The 22323-nt window shown below is 41.3% G+C and overlaps 1 protein-coding gene across 1 annotated transcript; it reads right to left on the reverse strand.

The window, feature by feature from the left end:
- Positions 1 to 7746: 7746 nt before the first annotated feature.
- prdm1a (PR domain containing 1a, with ZNF domain) lies at positions 7747 to 21282 on the reverse strand. Its single transcript, XM_005739191.2, has 7 exons — positions 21135 to 21282; positions 17746 to 18075; positions 15679 to 15798; positions 14180 to 14432; positions 9508 to 10589; positions 9259 to 9387; positions 7747 to 9141 (listed from the first exon to the last, which is right to left on the reverse strand). Exons 1-7 carry the CDS (start codon positions 21159 to 21161, stop codon positions 8536 to 8538), a joined length of 2547 nt encoding a protein of 848 aa, XP_005739248.1. The 5' UTR covers positions 21162 to 21282; the 3' UTR covers positions 7747 to 8535.
- Positions 21283 to 22323: the final 1041 nt, after the last annotated feature.

Below are 22323 nucleotides of genomic sequence, written 5' to 3' on the forward strand. Positions count from 1 at the left end.
TGCGGCCATCTGTGGGCCATTTGCCTCAAGGTGCATTAAACTGTAAGTTAAAGACCCTACACCAACACAGAGAAAACCCCAACAATCACATGACCCCTTATAAGCAAGCTCTTGGGAACAGTGGGAAGGAAAGTCTCCCTTTTAACAGCAAGAAACCTCCAGCAGAACAAGGCTCAGGGAGGGGCGGCCATCTGACATGCAGAGACGGGACAAGAGATTATATCATAACATATGTATTTACGTGAGAGACTATTTCCTGTTGTAAGAATCTGTTTGAGGGGGTCTTATTGTGTGCTAGATGAGAGAAAGTGTGAGTGAATGTGATTCTATTGGTATTTTCTGAAGTTTATGTGTGAGAACAACTTCAGCAAAAAGTTGATAATTAGGTCATATATCACCCTGGATAGATAAAAAACAAAAACAACAACAAAAAAAGGGGGCAAAGGGTAGAGATAAAAAAAAAAAGCAAATTGTTTTTTTATTTCTTTACGTGTTCTTGTTTGTAGTGATACTGGCAGTCGTGTGACAGCAGACCACTGTCTGATTGTTCTCTGCGTCACACTAAAGTTATTAATATCTCACTTTTAACGGTCAGTCAATTTCCTCCATCTGTGACCTCAGCAATATTCAAATTACTCAACAGTGTAACACATAGAGCGACGAGGACAAAGTGCTCCCTGTTAGTACTGCTTCATGAACAGAGACAATTTTTGTATATTACCGGACAAAAAGCCGGCAAAGTGGCAAGGCTGGTTAATAAGCAATAAAACCAGAACAAAAATATGAAGAATAATAGTGGGTAGTGATATACAATAAGGATAAAAAATGAGTCAACATTAAAAATAATCCTTGATTTCCTGTTGTGATCAGGCTGGCTAAGGGACACAAGCCGCTGACCCGAGGATCACAGGCAGTGGCTTAGTTCATAAGGTGTGGCTAAATTTATAATATAGGCAGGAATAAACGCATATCAGGCTTTTAAAATTATTAGTGAAAGCTTAAAATCAGTTCTCTCTCTAACAGGTAGCCAGTGTAGTGTAGTGTAGGGTGGCCCACTGTGACTCTTGCTGGGTAAGAAAATGAAAACATGGTAGGAAACGTGCCAAAATTTTAATTGTGTGGACCTCATGAGAAACATCTTCACTAAAAAATGTCCTGATGGTTAAGTAGTGGGAGAGCATACAATCAGTCTCTGATTAGACTCCATCCAGCTGGACATTGATATTATTCTGCTGCTCTATTTTCCCCACACATAACGGAAAAAAGTATATGTCACTTTGAAATTAAATTAAAAAGAGGTGAGAAAAAAGACTTTAAGTAGAACAAACGGTAGGTTGTTTTTTTCTCCTTTTATCTTTTCTTTGTCTTGCAGATGTGTCAAAAATGTAAACTGAAATGACTCATAATAATTCATAGATGGATTTAAACACGTCTAGTCAAGGGAACATTAAATGAAATGGGTTATCTACACAACGGAACAATTTTCATTTTTCACTAGAGATTACATCACCCTTGTTTACAGTAGTACCCACTCAGCAGTGGAATGGTTTTACAGCAGATTTCTAAGACCTACTTCCTTCCAAATACCAACACTGTTTGCACTGTTTCATTTCAGTGAACCTCCCACCACTTCACGCCTCTCCTCCCACTTGTCTAACATGGCAGCTGGGTATCAAATTACCACACGGACAGGTACAATCAATTTCAATTTAAGGGAAATATAAACATGTCACAGCTTCGAGCCTTTTTTTTTTTGAGTTTCCTGAAAAAGAGGACCCAAGGTATTTATTTACCTGCTCAACATAAAGGAAGAATGGACCCAACATTAACCATACTCCAGGTTTCCACTGACAAAGTTTGAGAAAAGTCAGGTTATTACCATGCTACATGTGGCAAATAGAAAATATTCGTGACGAGTATGTTTAATCTAAAGTAATTTACATGTTAACTGACCCCTTATGATTACTTGATATTAAAATAAGAAAATCTCTAAAAATGTACACAGTTGAAATGCAGGCTAAAATCACTGCATGATCATCAGGTAACTACCGCAGGCTTGCGTAGAAATGTCTACATTTCTCCAGTATTTCCCCCTAACTGTCCTCAGATGGACGGCATTTTCCTTTAACTTTAACCCGTGGGCGTCCCTTTTCTTCAAAACTGTGGGTATCTCACTTTGGTAAGAAGCTGTTCTTGTGAAAGGGAGGGCTGTGTAAGATGAGATAAAGTTTGAAACCTTATCAAACGTTGTGGGGAAATTGGATACCAGATAAACAAAACTCACCTCAGCCTAGGCAAGTGGAAGGCGGGCCTGTCGTTTCGATACGTGCATCTGGAACCGTGGGATATCCCCCCTCCTCCAGAGCTGGGGTAGTGGAACTCGCTGTGTCAACGGGTGGCTTGAGAAGTTTCCCTGATAGTAATAATAAGATTGAACAAACAGGAAAGAGCGATGAAGTGTGCAAAAGTGAAAGATGCTTAGTCAAAGGGTGGGGGCGCACCGAGTGTTGTTAGTTGAGTGATGAGGTAATGGATTCATACTGCTTTCTCATACAGTGACTTTTTACTCTCGGTGGGATCCTTAATAATATGGAGGTGGAATTTGTTTTATCACTTGTTTTCTGCTTAAGTCAGCTGGCTGCTGTTCAGATTAATTTCAGAAGAAATTAGTTTGATGAAATGACGCTCCTCACTTTAAATGTTTATTTTTAAGTGTGATTTTTTTAAAAGGATTTTGGCTTTCCTAGAATGTATTTCATAAACGTTTCATTCATATTATTGTTTATTATCGGCCCAAAACTTCATATTCCGCCCTCGTTCAACTACCATTTATCTCAATTGAAAGGAAACATAAACTTTAATCACATTTTACATGGGTCTGTGATCTTTCAGTAAAAGATAAAACTCATTATTTCATCATGCAGAAAATACAGTTTAAACCGCGAGCCTCTGGGTGTATATTTCTGTAAATTGAGTGACTGAAAAACCTACTAGTGTAAAAGTCAGAAAACAGCATTAATCAGTAATAATCCCTTTACAGCATTAAACATGGTGGAGGGCCAAAATGCTCAAGGAATGAAAAATAAAGCCAGTGTGGAGTTGCCAAAAACTGCAAATCCTCTTATGTCCACTTCTGCTTTTCAGCAAAAATTCTCATATGTTTAGCATACTACAAAAAATGTATTTCCTCTCGCCAGTAACTACTTTACTGTTTAAATGTACAGGGTGTGTATTTTTAACATAAGAAATCACAACTTCTGTGTCATATTTTCAACAGGAATGCCCCTGAATTTCCCACTCTGAATGTCAAAGAAGACCCAACAAAGTGCAATCTCACAGTCCAAGATGGTGGACTTGCAGCTTTTCTGTGCGACCATTGGTCAGTATTTGCGACTCAGTAATTTAGCCATTTACTGACCCGGCATTGTCTGTGAACATGCTGCAGCAGGCATTGCATTGTATTGCTAGCGACGGATGAATGGCTCTGTCTTGAAAAGGAGCAAAACAAACCCTGTTTTTTTTTTTCTACTTTCTGATTACTAGTACTCGAACTTGGTCAATTCAGGAGTGATGTCACTGCCAGCTTCAGTTTCCAAAGTAAATGGAAAGCATTATGTAGGTGTTGCTGCTTTGAGTGTCAAGAGGTGCCAGGATAGGCAGCTAGCTGCTAGCTAGCAATGAAGTCTACTGAACCAAAATGGACCTCTCTGCAATGTATTGGGTATTTTGGATTTTAAATGCAGGTGATTTTCAGACCACACAAGACATCTGTGACGTACTATTACAGTTTATGGATGCACTTTGCTGATTAGCATTAGCTAATTAATTAGCAATTTTCCAGCTTAGCTAAATATGGTCACATCTGGAGCCACAAAAAAAGAAAACAAAACAAAAACCGAAAAGCTTCAGTTCCAAACTCCAACGCTCCAGAAACACAAGTCCACACACTTGTTGATGATGTCATGTATACGTTTATCTTTTATATACCAGACCCATTAGGTTTTCCCTTAAGACAGCCAAAACTTGTTGGTTGACCTTACTGCTTTTGTACAGACTGTACTGTCCTTGTCCTGTAACATAAAAATGTTTTCCTTCTTCATTATTTGGTACTAACAGGTAGTCTGTTGTCCTTAGCACTCCATGTGTTACACAGTTATGTGATTTCATACAGTGAGTAAACTTGCTGACTTGAAAATGGGATGCTCTGACTTATTTTAGTATCACACAGAGATTGCAAAAACCACACTGTACTATCACAACAATGTCACTTGTCACAACATAAAAACGAATATATTAAAACATAAGAATTTTCTTTTTCTAACATGTAGCACATATGGCACTCCAATAAACCATGTACTGAATTATATTGATTTATTTAACACTATCGTTAGTCACCCTTTCAATAAAACACCTCAAAGAGATTCTCATTACTGGAAATACTCACTCACTTAAATACATGTCATTATCGTGCGGGTTAGCTCCTCCGGACAGGACATATGATCCCCACTCGGCCACTGTAAATTTGTTATGATTATCACATGGGCTTTGTGCTAGAGAGCTGGAAGGTTACAGACTGTTTTTATTGTCTGATCCAGTCCAGATCATTGCGTTCTCACATGCAGCTCTATGTCTAGAAAAGTTTAAGGCTGTGGTGGATTTCTGAAAACAGCTTTGAGTTTAAGATCTAAAAAAATGACTCACTTGTTTGCCTGTCTCCTGCATGGCAGGATAAAAGACAGACCACAGTTAGTGCAGCCCATAGGGCACTGGGAACTGTGTTCCCATTTCCTGCTCTAGTCTTAAAGCTTGGCATTGCACGGAAATAGACATAAAGATTCATGGCTTTCCACTTTTACTGCAGGTTCAGTGATAAAAGCTCGAATGAGTGAGTTGATATGGTGCAAAAAAACAAAATTATTAAAAACAGTAATGTAGCCTGTGATGATTTTTCAGCTGTTTGCATAACATAATGCTTTTCTTTAGGCTGTCCTTTCCCCTAATGTTCAGACGTCATCTTTTACTGCTCTTACTTGATGGGTTTCATCTATGACTGAGCTCTGCTTGTAATGAAAGTAACAGTCACTCTCACACACACATACACATGCAGGTGTTTTCAGTTAATCTGGATGGTTAGACCTTTACTCAGGTTGAAGTTGAGCAGGGCTGTGGTCGGAAATGTGCAGTGTGAGGTCACCATCTTAAATATACAAACAAGAAAGGGGCTACATCAGCATTATTATGTTTTAAAACAAAAGTGATCTCTGTAATCTCCATATGTCATACTAAGCCACCTGAAAACCATAATGCATGACCAGTCAACAGTCATATACACAATACGTGGTCATACTCATTTAACTGTCCCAAAGAAGCACTGTGACAAATCAAGAAAAGGACACACACTGCTTTAAAAGGCCCACTCAAAACCAAGAACATGGGTGCCTGTGTCATCGTTTCCGAGGTCTCAGTGTCTGCTTTTGCACACGTCAGGACTAAACATTGAGAATAGCTTTATCCTGACTCATTTTTGTAGATTAGATTTTCTTTAAATGCATGTATATAAGTATGCACGAACAGTTATAAGAACATGTATCTGACTGTGTGCTTATGTGTACTGTTTGAGGGAAATGTACTGTAGCAAAGTCCTTCTGAAAATTACAGAAAAGTACCTTTACCAGATATTAAAAGTAAACTGTGCCAGCTCATAGGTGTTAAGGAGTCTGAGGGACCTCGCAGTGCCTTAAGTCACATTGTCACGGTTCTGGGTCATTTTGACCCAGCATTTTCAGTTTCTTGTATTTTGGTATTTTTCTGTATTGTGGTTCATTAGTTGTCCTGTTTTGAATATTATAATCCCAAGTTTCAGTGTTATTCTGGTTAAAAGTTTGCCCTTAAGTTTAGTTCAATGTCTAGTCTGTGCCTGTTTTACTTTGAAGGTCCATGTCTCATGTTAGTGTTTCCAGTGTTACTCTCCACTGTGTTGTCATTATGTTTCATTGGAGTCAGCTGTGTCCTCATGTGTCGACACTTCTCCTGATCACCTCATGTGTGTATTTAAGTCCTCAGTCTTCCTGTGTTCAGTGTCACATCGTCTGTGTTACCTCGTTCTATCTAGTCAGCATAGTTCCTCTGTATCGTCTCTGTTATCTTAATTTTTTCCCAGTGTAGGTTTTCAGTTAGCTGTCACTTGTTTTTGGTTTGCAACTCAAGTTCAGTCTCCTCGCCTCTGTCTGTGCCTGTGTCTACCTCACTCACTCCAGACATCAGGCAAATAAAGTGAGAAAGTATTGGTGATGGGCTTTTATAGCCTCTTGAAAGCTCTGGGGTTTTGCAGTCTCCAGTCATATACATCTATTCAGATATTAAGTAACAGATGTTTGCAATTGCACCTATTTTAACTCAGTCAAGAATTATAATAGATTTTCAATTTCTTATAGACAAAATTGACAAATTTCCAGAAGCTCAGGAGACATTAGATCAAAATTTCAGTTTATACTTTGAAGATAGATTTAAAGTTTCAGGTTATACATTAATTTGGCCCATAAAAGCAATTGTAAGTAGCTTTGTCTGCTTCTTTTAGGCAGGAATATAACTTGTGGATATATAGTGATGTACTTTCAAGTAGATTGTATGAAGTGTTTTTTGGTGATTAAATATATGCTGCAATTACAGCACATACAGCTATAAATTCAGATAGTAATATAATTATAAAAGGTAAGCATTGCTATTCACCTTTTATCAGATTTTCTGTACAGTTCATGTATAGTTAATGTTTTTTTTTTTCAACCCCCAAATTAAAATAAAACACACAGAACCATATCGTTTAGATTTCAACAGTGAAGATTTATATCATAATTTACACATTTTGACATATTCGCTCATAAATAACTATGTAAACAGAATGTAAACAGAGACAGTTTTCAGGGGTATCTCCTCTGGAGTTAAAGCTCTGAACGAAGAAAGACACGCTTTGGTCGAACATTAGTTAGAGAAAAAGACGATGAAACAGAGGAGGAAGCTATGGAGATCAGGGTGTTGGCGTGTAACTGCTAACGAAAACCACAGTTGCACCGTTGTAGTAACATTAAGTTGGGTCTTAATGCCATGATGACCAGTATCATATATATTGTACAAAGTGTGAATGGTGTGAGCATCGGCACTGAAGATATAAAGTAGGACGAGGGGGCCAGTGCATGAAGGAACGCCGAGGTGCTTTGGTATAGGCCAGTTCGGTAACAAGATAGTGGACGGGCAGGGTTGAAGAAATGGGCCATTGTTTCTCAACCAAAGTATTAACAAATAACATTAACAACAATAAAATCAAAAACATGAAACACAACGAAAGACCACAGCTAAAGAGTGAACACCTCACCATGTACACAAAATACATCATCCCTTCACTTCTTCAGCATTTTGATTTCTCAAGTCCTTCCTTTGTTTGGATCTTTCCATTTTTTTTGGTGCGCATTTAAAATGAAAGCCAAGCGAACTTTGGTTTCTGGTGTCAACTGTAAATCCCTAAATGTGAGGACGTTCACACCTCTGTTGGGTGTTGACAACGTTAAATAGAAGATAAAACAAAACAAGAGGAGGGACGAGGGAACGGAGGTGGCTTACCAGCCTCCCAAGTCTGTTATGTGCTACACGTTGAGCAGGCTGTGCCTCTTCTTTGGACCACATGAAGAGCTGCACTCCAGTTCAATTTGGTTCTTCTTCTTCAAGTAGCAAAAGAAAGCAAATAAATACAAAACTCCCATCTTCAGCTGTCCTTTTAAATGCAAACACACACAGACACACACTCATCGCATCCACACTGAGGTAACCGTTGTGAAAAATATACAAAAAAAATGCCCTTTCTTGTTTCATTTAAATTAAGTAGGCATCAGAAAAGGGCGTAGAGAAGTTATTAAGCAGGGCTGAGTTAAACGTCTTCTTTCTAAATTAACAAATTGCTCTGCCACGCTTTGGCAAGCTCTCTTAAGCCTTTCAACCTGCTATTATTGATTTCTACATTTAAATAGGTAAAACCCTGAAGAATGGATACCCCTGGTTCTATAGGTCAGAGGTCACAAGACAGATATATGCATAGGGAGCGTGACTATCTACAAAGAAATGGCCACAGAAAAAAAACAACTATAGAAAATCAATGTAACCATCCCACATATTGCTTTTGAAGACAACAAATAAAAGTAAAATAAATTAAGTATATAACAACAAAACGATCAAAAAACCCCACGGACATCTGAAATTAAAAATAAAATAATACAAGAACAACAATGATAAAAGCATTATATTAATAACATTACAGGTAAATCCTGTGTACATGATTGTCTCTAAGTATAATAAATGCTGAAACCATTAAGTAGTCATGGGACAGTGCAGCCCTGAGTACGTGAGTCCCTGAAAGGTTTAAACCCTGGAGTGGTCATGATGTCACTACTCATGACAACCAGGTAGACATATTTACAGTTGTTGCTCCTGGCAACCCAGTCCACCATGCAGTCTTGGCTCTATGTCTCTCAGGTGCAAAAAGGTCACTTAAGCGTGATCCTCTGATTCCTGCTTGACAGTTATGTTGGCAGGAAGTGGGGGGATGGGACTGCTGTGCCGCATCTTGATGACCGACGTCTCGTTTGGGGACTCGTACGCACCATAACCTGCAGACCGAAGCTCAGTGGTTTTACTCTTGTGGTGGGGATGGAAGTTTGACGACTTAATGTCACTCTCCCTCCACAGCATCCCCAAAACCTGCTTCTCCAACATGGCTTCCATCTCCACCCCTCCCTGCAACTGCTCCAGTCGCTCAGCGTGTTCACTGATGTCAAAGCGCTCAATCTCCTCATTGGCGCGGTGCACTTCCTCCAAGGCAATCTGGCTTGAAATGGCTGGGCTTCCAGAGCTGGAGCTTGCAGCCAAACAATAGCCCTTCAGGTGAAGTCGCAGGCTACACAGGTGGATGTAGTGACGATGGCAGTGGGGGCATTTGTGTGGACGCTCGCGGGAGTGCAGGCGCTTGTGCAGCTTAAGGTGGACAAACTGGGTGAACTTAGCAGGACAGAGTTTGCAGTGGTAGGGCTTCTCCCCTGAGTGAAGGCGCAGGTGAGTTTTCAGGTTGCTGGTGCTGCTGAAGCGCTTGTGACAAACCTGAATGATGAGAAGCAAAAAAAGAAACCCTGTCAGAACCCTGTAGAAACCCACCAGTTAACAGTCATCTATGCTCATTAGCACTCTGGTAAAGCAATAAATGTGATATTTTCTCACCTGACATTCATGTGGCTTCTCCCCAGTGTGGACCAGGTAGTGTTTTTGCAGGTGAGCCAGCTGAGTGAAACCTTTGCTACAGGTTTGACATTTGAAAGGTCTCTCCCCACTGTGGACGCGAAGATGAACCTGCGTGACAAGAAGAGAAAAAAAACCCGTCTCTACATGCTAAAGATAACATTGTGATTCAAAAAGCACGCAGGACTAATAATAAGCTAAAAACACATGACTTTGACAGCCAAAACCTACCTTCAGGTTTGACAGCTGTCCGAAGGTCTTGCTGCACACGTTGCACTCGTATTTGATTTTGCCATTCTGCTTCTTCAGAGGGTAAGGCAGTGCCTTGTAGCCTGCTGAGCCTGCACCACGCTTCACCTTGGTCAGGTTAATTGCCTCGTCATCGTGACAACGCTCGCTGGTGTTGCCCAGCAGGGCTGAGGTAGGCTTAGTGGGCACCTGCTCACTGGGAGGTGCTGTGCCTGCAGTCGGGGAGCCGCTGGAGGGAGCGTGGGCTGAACCATGAGAGTGAGGGTGCCTGGGATAAGTGCTGTGAGGACCTGTTGTGTCTCTCAGAGAAGTAGCAGCTGAGAAGGCACTTGTGGGCCCTGGAAGGAGGAAGTCTCTGTGGCCAGAAATGGAGGAGGGGTGCACAGGGTCAGGTATTAGGAAGCGCCTCTGTGTTTCAGAAGGCAGGAGGGGCACATGATGGGGCAGGAGGTTGCTGTAGAGGGGATACATCCTGGGAAAGATTCCTCCTACAGTTGGGATGCCACCACCAGGGAGAGGATAGTGATGGGGCATAAGATAACGTGAGTAAGGGGCCCCTGGAGGGTAGAAGGGAGAGGAGAGGGGGGCAGACGGTGGGGAATAACCAGGATAGGTTCCCAGTCCGGTGGGATAGAAGGAAGCAGGCGATGGTGCTGCACCAGAGGGGCTTCCGTGAGGGCTGCTCTCTGGGCTGCTCCTTGCTGATGGGCTAGGTGTGGCTGAGGATTGGTTGCCAGGCGAGTGAGTTGAGGGGTAAGCAAGGCGGGCAGCTTTGTGATTGAGGAAGTCCTCAGATATTTGAGGGTGGGCCCTGAGAGGTGGGTAGAGGGCACGAGGGTACAGGAGACGATCGGGGCTGTCGGCACAGCGTGGACGTGTGGGAAGCGGCCTGTTGGGCTCCCTCTTTGTGGACGACGAAGATGAGGTGCCACGCAGAATAGAAAGAACACTGTGTTCTTTCTTTGGTGGGGTGGGGGTCACTGCGACAGGGGACGGGCTGGATGTTTCTTGCACATGCTCCTCATTGCTCACCTGCTGCTGCTTTACCTCCAAAATAGACTGCTCTGAAGGGACAGACAGAGAAAAAAATGTCAGGGAGGGGTTTGTCAAATCAAAAAAATGATTTTAAAAACATTTGGCATTTAAATCACAACTTCTTTATAAGAACATAAAAATCTCTGTAGTAGAGATGTGTGCAACTTTGTGTTAAGAAACACCATTAGTAACTCAGTGGGGCAATTAGCGTGACAGATTTGACGAACGAGTGTGGGGCCAAAAGACGGGAAGTGAGGTGTGACAGCTCCCTTTAGGCATTCTGTGTGTGTGTGTGTCTATAAAATCAAGATAAAATCAAATGGTGGCAGACCGACAGAGAGGGCTGATGGAAGGTTTCCTGCTAAAGATATACTAAGAAAAAACTTGGCCTCCACCTGCCCTCCATAAACACACATACACACACCTACACCATGTGACAAGGTACACACACACAGAGGCGCCTCCAGACAAAGGCCTCTGTCTGATTTGTTGACTCTTCCACTTTTGGACAGCACACACACACGTTTGATCAAGCTCCTGCTCTCCTCATTTTCCTGGCCACTTGCTATTGTTTCCGGGTCAAAGGTTAAATTAAAGCGCTTCCTCCTCACTCACTCGCACCTACTGTCTTCTCAGTATGATGAAAGAGTAGATTAGGAGGCGAGCTCACTCACATACACTCTAAAAGCCCCGGGATGTCAGTTCGCAGCACATCTCGGCTGTTAAATTGCCACAGATGGGCTCTTAAAATGCCGTTGTGTATTACCTATAAGCTCATTTAGTGGGCAGTCAAGTTTTTACTACGAGGTCGCCCAGAGGGACATGCGTGTGTGTGATTGCAAGTGTGTGTGTTTGAGAGAGACGGAGCATGTCAAAGTTAATCTTAAGTGCCAGTACTGGTGAAATTTGCTCAACTCCTCCTGATTCAGCCCTTCACTCACAGTTGCACACATAGTCAGTGACCCTTTTGTCAGCAGTATAGCGACAGTGTGTAAACACTGAGGTTATCAGTTAGCCTTACTCCTCCTTCTCTACCTCCTCCCTCCATCCCTCTTCTGAAAAACAAACAGGGCAGCCATCTTGGAGATATCAATCTGTCAACACGGCCCTTCTGCCAGGAAGTTCAAGTAGTCAACAGAGGGGGGTAGGAGGTGCAACTCTACCTCTCTCATTCCCTCCTCCACCTTCTTTCTAGTCTTTTTAAGTGGCAAATATATCAGCGTGATTGGCTGACACGCTCGCACACACATGAGCAGCAAGCTTGTGTGCATGTGTTTGAGGTGAAAAGGGTGGCTATAAATATGGTGGCATGTCACGCTCCCGACTGTGTGCGTGTGTGTGGGAAGAGAGAGTGTCTTTGAACACAACGCATGTACACACACACACACACACACACACACACACACACACACATGGATGACAGGTGCTCTCCAGCGCTAACACTTCAAGAGCGCATATGACGGCGACAAAAAGAGAAAAAGGAGAAAGTGAGGGAGTAAAACTGTGGTGCATGCTCACTCATTTTGCTCACACACTTAAACACATACATATGTCTGGTTTTGCTATGACTGCGCTAGAAAGAGCTAAAACCAGAAAGAAAAATATGATACAAACAACTGTCATCGTTGCGCTCCTCGGGAATATAATACAGGTTGTCGCTCGGTTCGGAGCAGAAGCTCTAGTGCCTCCTTAAGGACACATGTAACATTTTACAACGAGCAAAACGCAAAACTTTGATGAGAATCTAGTGGGCGGTATCAGAGATTTTAGTTTTTGCAGTGTAGACTAATTTCTCTAAAAATGAAACGGTTTGAAAGCCCCAAAATAATCTAGTGGGTAGGCTACCAAATTATTGCAAAGAGTTAGTTTATAATGGTTATCTAGTGCCTAGATTTGCATTAGCTAGCTACCCTACCAAAACGTGGAACTTATTTAGTATTTAAGCGGTTCATTTCGGGCGCATCTACTTGCATTAGTAGCGAACAAAATGAGTCCACTTCCTCAAGCAACAAATCGGTGAAAAATAACAATATTTTACAGCAGTCGATGCCGGTAAAGCAACGTTAAATAGACTAAAATCACCAATAAACTTCGATGACTTAATGGTATCACATTCGGTGCGCAGCATGACTATTAAAATTCAGCAAAGCAGCTTCCTCTTCTTTTACCTCTTGCCCTTTTAACTGAGTTTCAGTTTAACGTTACTTAGTCAGAAAGATTGTGGTTTTTCTTCTTCGTTTTACTCAGCCAATGACATTATTTCTGACAACGTTTGTAAAGCTTAACTGTAGTGGGCAACACCAACAGTCAAATGTTTTACTCATTTTAGGAATGAAAGATCAGTAGAAGTAAAAAAAAAAAAAATGAAAAAGGGCTAGAAACTTGTGTGGTAGCTCCAGGACAAAAATGGAGTCAAATGAAACAACTGTTTCTGCTGCAGGTAAGAATCGGTATTCAAGTCACTGGTAGGTCAACAAAGCCTGTGGGGCTTAACTGACAGGGGAACCTAATTAAAGGCAACACTTCTACTGTATACACGCTGAGTTGCGGGGAGGGGAGGCAGGCAAAGGGATCGTGGGTACCTCCTGCCTCTGTGCCCCAGGTCATGCGCATTTTTCCCTGGGCAGTGGAGTCACTCTGGCTGGGTGTGCTAGTTCCTCTGCCAGCTTAACACTACTATTAGCCTGCAGTCACACCTGGAAACCACTCAGCTCCCACTCTCTGCCTTTGTTTTCCTCTTAGCTCGGTCTCCCTTTGATCAGCTCAACTACAGTGAATGAGCGTAGTTAGTCGGCCGTGTTTAAAGGTTGAGATTAAGCTTTTTTATTGGTTAGACTGATTAGTTAAATACCATCAGTATGAAATAAAGCACAAATATTTGAGAACTCTTTTTAATACTTGTTAATGTGCATTTTGCATATTCTCTTATGAGAGCAAGTTTTTCCCGTCAAAAGGTCACCGAAAACACGCAGTCAAGCAAACGCACTCTCCGACTCTTCTGCAGAGGTTGAGCAAGGTTTTGTGCGTGCACGTGTGTGCGAGCTTTTATGTTAAAAGCGGGTCTTTAAGCGTGTAAGACTGTGGCATTAGGGGCCGTATCCCCTGTCTGTGTAATTACACTGTCACTAGCACACACACACAAGCAAAAATACAACGATGATACTGACAGAGATGAAAGGTTGTTGGTCTTGTACTTTTGAGTGTGTGTGTGTGTGTGTGTGTGTGTGTGTGTGTGTGTGTGTGTGTGTGTGCGTGTGTGTGTGTGTGTGTGAGAGATAATGACAGGCTAATGTTGAGAGAGGAAGGAGACACAGCTATATTCAAAAACACTGCTAGGGTTTAAGAGCGGCGACAGGACACAGTCAAGACAAACACACCTACACTGACTATTGATTTCATGTTTTTTATGTGCGGTGGTCAGTGCATCAGGCGAGTAATAATGCATGCTGCTCTTTCACAGCAAGTGAATGCTGTAGTAAGTTTTAACCACACGAGATGTCAGATAACAAATTAGGTTTAACTTCAGAAAGAAAAATTAATGATTAATGTTCCAGTGAATGTCACTACTTCTACTCATCAACTTTGTGGTTTCAAAAAATGTCAAATCACGGGAACTTACTAAGTTTCTGCATCATCAGCTCCCCAGACGGTGGGTAGTGCAGGCGTCGGGCAAAGTCGTGGCAGTACCAGACAAGCAGCTCGGCACCAGCTGGGACAGGCTTCACAGTATAGAAGTAAATCTCCATGCCATTCTGACACGCCGCCAGGTTCTGCTCTGCTGCCGAGTGGGCCGGGTTCACATACCGCATCCAGTTGGAGCGAGTCTCATCCAGGCCATCGACAAAGTGATGAAACTCTCCGTCCACATAAATCTGAAAAGAGAGAGGAAGAAAAAAATAATAGTGAGTTAATTTACCTGAATGTAAGATTACACTGAAGTTAATTTAACAGAAAAAAGGGAGAATAATATAAATCCCTTGTCCTTTGTTCCTTTTTTATGCTTATTCAGGTCTTATGAGAAGAAACAAAGCAGTAACATGCAAAAAACTTATTTCACTCTTATTTCACCCCTTCCTTCACTTATTACATCTTAATTACAATGCTAGCAATTTGATGAATAAACAGGTCCGTTAATTTAAGTAGCTAACAAAGCAAATATCTAAATAAGTAACATTATCGCTTAATTAAAATAGTGAACTAGCAAAATTAGGAGAAGAAGTTAAACAACTGGCTAAAATGCTGGTAAAGAAGCAATTCATCGATAAAAAAAATCAGTCAGAAAACAACTAAACAAGTAAAAACAGCTGCATGTTTGTCAGAATACTTGATTGAAGTAATAAAGCAAAATAATTTACTTATCATGTAGCAAAGAAGTAGCTGCCACCAAGCAGACACCACTGGTTATAAACTGCATCACATACATACATCTTAAATCTTTTCTTGTCTCTTTCTTAATGGTTTCATTCCTTACCATCTCCCTCTCTTCACTTTCATCTCTTTGAGCCAGAAGAACAGACAGAGACAGACAGAGAGTGGTGAGGAGGAGGAGATCCTCTTTTATATTGAAAAGGGAAAGGAAAGACCAACTCATTTTCTGCCTCTCCTCCCCCTTTCTCTCTCTGTCTCTCTCGTTCTCTGTCTTAATAACTCGTTTTTTTCTTGGCTTGGCGTGTGTGTGTGTGTGAGAAAGTGAGATATGAGCATGAATGGAACTGTGGTTAGGTTCACATACTACACACACAGACACGCACACACACACACACACACACCACACACTGTGTAGGCGGTGGTCAGGTAGATGGTTTTTGAGTATGTGCAGTCGCACTGTCAGTTACTGGTAGTGATGGAGCGTCTTCTGGCGAACAGTGTGTGTCAGTGTGTGTGGACTTACAGGAACGGCAGCGTGACATGCTATTTGTATACGCTGACATCACATCCTCATCTCCGTTCCTTGAACAGACTCACACACACACTCACACACACACAGAAAACAGCAAACCCAATTTCCTGTTCGGTGACTGACTTTAGATGTGCGTGACGTCACAGGAAGGGGTCTCTCCGGCTTCTGAGGAAGTATGTGTTTCTGCTGTTGTGTGTATCTTTGATGTTTGTGCTCACCCTCCAAAAGTATTTGCGGTTGGCGTCTTTGGGGACGCTGTCAGCCGTGTAGATCTCGCCCACCAGGGGACCGAAGCGAGTTCCTTTGGGGATGTACTCCCTGCTGCACACGCCAGCCACCTGCACGATGACACGCACATATAGACAGGTTAGGAAAAAACACGTCAAGGCCAAACAGGATGTTTGAAGTGGATTGGGTGATGATGATGATGAAGTCTGAAATGTTTGAAGAGGACGTTCAGGTGTGTGGAATATGTGTTTTCATAATATCTGCACAGCCATCTGTAGTACATATCATTAAGTCTCATTAAGTCTTATTTCAAATACAGACTCAGACACACAGCGTCAACCAGCTGTCAACAGAGACAATGATTAATGAACCAGCTCCACACTTGAGTTCATCTGGAGCGTCTGTGTTGGTGTGTGACTGCAAATGGCTGAAGACAAAACTAAAATCTCTTTCTTCGAGTCTCTCCCTCTGTCTCTCTCCTTACACCTCTACTGCTTGCCACATCAAACCAAAACCACCGCCACTTCACATGCTTCAAGAGGAAACATTCAGATACTTGGGTAAAAAAAACCCAACAACCGTGTTTCTCCTTTTTTCTCACTCTGTCATCTGATTCAATCAAAGAGCAAGAGGTGAGAAGAAGAAAAGGAAGAAGAAGAAAAGCAAGGGATTATGTGGTGACTAGACGTTTGGCTCCAGCCATGGATGGTAGAGAAATGCACTCACACACATTTTCTTCATGCTTAACCCACACAAACAGAAGTCTTTCCCAAACCCCCTCGTTCCCTGATGACATGGGAAATCCCCATTTTTCCCTTTTTCTCTCAATAGGACCAGACATGAAAATGTGTTAGCATGTGATTAAAAAAAACCCAACTTATTAACAGGCTTTTACAAAGCTCTCTCTCTCACTTTGAACATAATATAGCTTTCTTTCTAGAAGCTGCCATCCTCAGCCTTACCTTTTTTCCCTCTCTTAAATATTATCTGATTGAATATCAGCTTGTAAAGTTCTCTTCAGCTTCCCACTGCTAATCGCCTGGTGAAAAAAATCAATGACATCACACAGCTTTACTGGGAACCTCCCAAGTGCCAAAACTGACATTTTCTGAGCGACAGTCATGCATCTTTAAAATACCTTGAAACACAGCATAGAAGTGCTGTGGCTTTTCTACTTTAAAATATCCTATCTGTGACAATCCCTAAAGTGGAAACAAGCTTTTTTAAAAATTACTTATTTTTGCTCTTAGTCACTTGGATATCTGATTGTTTTCTGGAACATTATTAAATGCTTTTTAACCCTTTGCTGCTGCAAACCACTCTTATCACTCTAAGAGTCATGGTGGTTCTGTGCACTCTCCCTGTTATCAAGTTTCATCCATTGCCTGTTGACATTTTGACTTTGCCACCCCCAGTTAGATCAGTGAAAAAAAGTCTATTACTTTAAGCTTATCTATAATCATGTAGTGGGCGATTGGTTAGTAAAGAAATATTTACAGTACAGGAAATCGTCAAATGCTTCATATGAAGCATTTGAGTGATCAAAGCTCAAATCACACTCTGACACTTTCTCATTCAGCAGTTTTAAGACGAGCAGATGGAAACAGTCTGATGCACTGTGTTGGATGAGAGGCTCGATGGTGCCCCCTGCCTGCATGGTTCGGTATTTCAAGTAGTTTTATGACTTGAAACAATTGCGATCAAGGCACCATAATTTTTCTCAGATGACACAATCCTTTTCATGGATAGATACAAGCTGATAAAACAGCACTGTAAGTCAAATCTGTTTCTGATGTTTCACACACCCACGCACACATAAATGCCTCTGTGTGTGTGTGTGTGTGTGTGTGTGTGTGTGTGTGTGTGTGTGTGTGAAGTTTTACGAGACCTGACCCCTTTTTTATTACATGACCCATGTCTGACTCACAGTTGTGTGTATGTACAGATGCCTTTCTTTGCCTCAATGTGTATGAAATATTCTGGCTGGAGAGAAAGTTTGTCTGTCTGCCAGCATGTGCCCGTGTGTGTGCGTTTGTGAGTGTGAGAGAGAGTCTGACCTCCTTGCTGCCAGCCAGGTGTTTGAAGGCCAAGTTACGGGGCAGCGAAGCCTCGGCTCTGGTCGTCGACATCATCATGGCATCACCGTCTGGGCCCGCCTCACATGCCGTGTCTTTGACAATATACGTGCACTTCTCTTCAAACTCTGCCTCTGTCCACTGTGTCATGTCTGCTTCCTCCATGTCGACGTCGTTATCTGTCATCGTGCCCGCTCCACCTGAGCCTGTGCTGGTGGCAGAGGAAGCCATCTTGGCTCCGTGGCGTGCGTCGTCCTGCTCCATGGTGTGCGCCCCCTCACTGGTCAACATGGCCGAGCTATGAGAGGTCGCCTGGACAGGAAAGGCAGGAGCGAAAAAGGTTATTTCTGATCACTTTTATCTAAATATTTCCACTAATGAAAGCTCAGCAAGTGAAAAATAGTTGAAATTAAGAAAGACATTGCAAAAATAGAACAAAAAAAGAAAGAAGTAAGAGAAAGAAAGCCGAGTAGATGGAAGAAAGGAAAAGGAAACTAGATCAATCGAGACAGACAGTAAAAAAGCAACACAAAGGAAGAAGGGACAGCAAGAGGCAAATAAGAAAAAGTTAAAGAAGAGAAAAAAAGAGAAAGTAGAAACTGGGAGTGGTGGGAAAAACTACCACAAGAGAAGGAGATATGGGAGGAAATGATAAGAGGAAAGAAAGAAAAGGATTGGAATGATGTAAGATAAACTCCGAAAGAAGAGATCAGGAAAGACAAAGAGGAGAGGAAGAGATGTGATTATTATGTGTGGTGATTCAGTGAGAAAGGAGGGGGTCTGACTAATGCTACAGTCACACACAGACATACACACATATAGACACACTTACACACACGCATAAATGAACATGCACACTAAGGGAAAGACAGGAAGCTGCTTGTCTTGTCAACTATTTAGACTAAATGTTAACTAATTTGGGAAACAATTAGGGGAAAGAAATGACAAAATTCCAGTCTTCATTTTGTCACGACTCTAGTAAAGACCAGCTCATTTTAATAATAATAACGATCTAATAATCTAAATGCATACCATTTTCCAAATAAAACTCCTAATCCAGCATTGTAATAATTCATTCCTTTGACTACAGTCCCAATCATTTTAATCACCTGAAATGGCCCTTCTGGTCTTACTGGTGTTTGTATTACAAAGCTTTTTTGTTATCAGAATTGAGTGATGTCTTCAAGGTGAAACTGAAAATGACTCAGGCTGATATAGGAGCGTAGGATACCTCAGGAGACAACGATCAAGCGCGGTAACGAAAAGCAACTGATGAGGAACTGAGCTTGTGTTCTCACACATAGTGACGAAATATGATTATGAAAATCCCAAACCATATGAAGAACTGTGTGTAGTTTTTACAAGCTGCGCTGTCGATGAGATTTTCCCCTTTACAAAAGATCAAGCGTAAACAAAGTTCTATGCTTGAGCCTCAAAAAATCGACCCGTTTTTTAAAAGAACAATACAACAAAAAGTTATTAACGGTCTGAGCAAACTTTCCAAGTGACCTCTTTGTCTCTAACTTTCTTTCTTTTCCTGAAGCAAAGAAAGTTTTCCTGTTTTGTTTGCGGTCGTTTTCTCCCATGCTTTTACTCAGAAAGACAACGACACTGCAACTTAGAGCTTAACTAGCTTACACATGTAAGAAATTTGGACTTTGCTGGATAATGTGATGAATCTACTCAGATTATGTGACGCTAACATCTTCCGTATTTCCTCCCTCTTAATTCCCCCTCCTCCGTGTCTCTCCCTGGGGTTGAAGACAGAGGAAGGAAATGCTGTCTGTGTCTGAATGAAGCTAAAATTGGAAGCAGAGTGGCACTGCAGCGGAACCGGCAAATCATCCCGACTCCCAGCTTGTGTGTGTATGTATGTTAGTAATGGACGGGGGAGTGATGAGGAAGGGAGCGTCAAAACTTTTCCATTTGGGGGGCCACAGCAGCGCAAACAAAACTTCAAACGTGATCCCACCCAAGACAATCCCACACACACATACAGGGACAGGCAGATATCCACAAAGGGACAAACATGCTGCTTGTCCCACGCAGAGCAGCAGAAAGCAGCAGATCTTCAGTGAGCACACTCAGGTCTGCAAATGCTTCTGAAGCCACAAAAAAGAATATTTCCCTCACATTCAACAACTTTGTGCTTAAACAGTCAGCACACAGATACTAAAGTGATACATGAAAATAAACTCTATAAACACCCTTAGTTACTGAAAATGTAGACTTATATTTTCAAATTTGAACACTTTTATAGACTTTTGAGCACTTGCAACCAATGCAACTGACTTTCCTGTTCCAGAATTGCAATCAAAAAGTAGTTTCTAAACCCAGAATCTTAAAGTATGTTGACTGTAACAGTCTGACTTGCCAGGCTGTAACAAAGCAAATCACCCAAAATACATTTAAGTATCTTAAAACCACAAAATCTAATTTTTGACTAGCAAAACAATAAAAACTCCAGCGAGAAAGATTTTTCCCAATCAGCGGCTAGATTTTTTTTTTTTTTACTACAAAGGATACGCCAAGCGAACAACAGGTTCTTCCCAATTTGTTATTAAAATGAAGATCACTTGAAAGTGATCAGTTATGAAAATACAATATTTGATCTCTCTTGAATTTACTTTGCATAACAGCTGCAACATTGAAAACTAATAGTGAAACCAAGAACCAAGAAACAATTCACTGTTTGCACATGTAGAGCAACTGAAAAATATGTAAAAGGCGAATCTGCATACAGGCAGCCAGATTTCACATTAAAATGACATTAAATAACAACATTAAATTCTAAAAACTTGAAAAAACAGACATGAGGAATCATGCCAAGACTGTTTTTTTCTGAAATTCATGTGGGGGAAAAAAAAACAACACTGATAAAAAAAAAAACACGTTTCTATGAATAAACAACGATTGATTTGTAAAAATATGTAGAAAATATGTCAAATATGTGAAAATAACTGAGCTGCTAAACAAACATTGTAATACCTCAGTTTTTCAAACTAGTAAAAGCATCTGCAGCAGCAGCTAACCATTTTAAGAAAAATCTTATTAGAAAAATGAAGTCACGTTGGTTGCAACCTCAAATTTCTAATTAAAAATCGTCCTAATGTTCAGAAAACAAGGCTGAAAATGAGATTAAAATAAGCTTAAAAGTATATTAAACTGGATTAAAAAGCACACACATAAAAAACTCTTAAAGTTTTATTTCTACTCTAAATTCTGAAATTTTTATTTAGTTTCTCTAAAACTAAAAGAAGAAAAAAAAAAGCAAAAAATACAAAAGCAAAAAATCAATCTTTGTTCTTCTGTATCTTTTAGTAAAAATGTAAAAAAAAAATTGAGCATACAAACGAATGCTCCACACTTACTGTATAACTCTGGTCCCATCCACACATAGGGACGTCCGGTCAGATCCTTTCTCCCTGTATGTCTGTGAAGATAGCGTGTGTGCGTGGGACAGGTGCAGTAGTTCTCCGCTCCTTCTGTCCTTCCAGCTCCGGGTGCTGATATCCACACTAATGCGAGTGTGTGTACTCTGAAGTGAGTGTATGTGCGAGACAAAGTCTATAGCTCCTCCTCTTGGCTCCACCCCCCTCATTCTCTCCTTCCTAACACACACACCAACTTTTCTTTGGAAGGAAGCAGCATGTGCTTTCACCTGAGGCCATAAGCTATACACACACAGAGACGCCGACATGCACACAACACTGAAAACACAGCCTTTTGTCCCCCTGCCTGTTTTGTTTTTTGCAGTGATTATGATTATGTATGAATATAAGTGTGTTTTTTTGTGTTTAGGAGTTTCTTTCTCTGTGAGTGTGTCCATTCAAAGCATTTAAGGAGTAAACAACAACAACATATGTGTGCATGAGAGTGTGTGCATGCGTGTGTGCATGTATTGGGGGAGGAAACTTTGAGTCACTGTCACAGGACATCCCTCTCTTCCTCAGCTAAACACACACAGTAACACACGCACGCACGCATACACACACACACACACACTTTGCGTATACCTCTAGGGGGCAGGACTGGTTTGCTCTTGCTGCTCTTGCAAAAGAACTTAAAAGTACTCTCTCTCTCTCGCTCTCTCTCTCTTTTATTGTCTCTCACCCTTTCTCTGTCGCTCTGCATCTTCCCCTTCAAATAACTTGCTCTCTGTCTCTGTCTTTCTCCATATGCTTCTCCCGCTGTCTTTCTTTCTTTTACGTTTTACAATGACTTCATTTCTGTTTTAATAGAAAATGAATTTTGCCTTATTGGCTCACGTGCGATTGCACATGTCTGACAGGGAAGTAGAAGAAAGGGCAAAAAGAACAAACTCAAGCAATTACAACTGGTTTATTTTAAGGACAATACGCTGTATCCACTGTATCCTAAATGTAAGGAACTCTTCTTTATCTCCTTAGGGCTGCCATCACTGGTCAAAGTAATTCTGGAGGAGATTTGAATGTAAAGACATTAAGGCAAATAAACTAAAGTTAGGATATGTCACTGGAAACTAAGACACTGAAAGACAACACTGTAGTTACCTTTAAAACACATGGTAATATCTATAAA

The sequence above is a fragment of the Pundamilia nyererei genome, unplaced genomic scaffold, assembly GCF_000239375.1.
Source record: "Pundamilia nyererei isolate P.nyererei 1_Seehausen unplaced genomic scaffold, PunNye1.0 scaffold00090, whole genome shotgun sequence".
In the NCBI taxonomy this organism is placed as follows: domain Eukaryota; kingdom Metazoa; phylum Chordata; class Actinopteri; order Cichliformes; family Cichlidae; genus Pundamilia; species Pundamilia nyererei.

Coding starts and splice junctions, on each gene's coding strand:
- prdm1a (XM_005739191.2), bottom strand. CDS start 21,161: ATGTGTGGATGGGACCAGAGTTATACA. Junction 10,590..14,179: donor GCTGATGATGCAGAAACTTA/GTAAGTTCCCGT, acceptor CTGTCCCTTCAG/AGCAGTCTATTTTGGAGGTA. Junction 9,142..9,258: donor AGAAGCCACATGAATGTCAG/GTGAGAAAATAT, acceptor CTCATCATTCAG/GTTTGTCACAAGCGCTTCAG.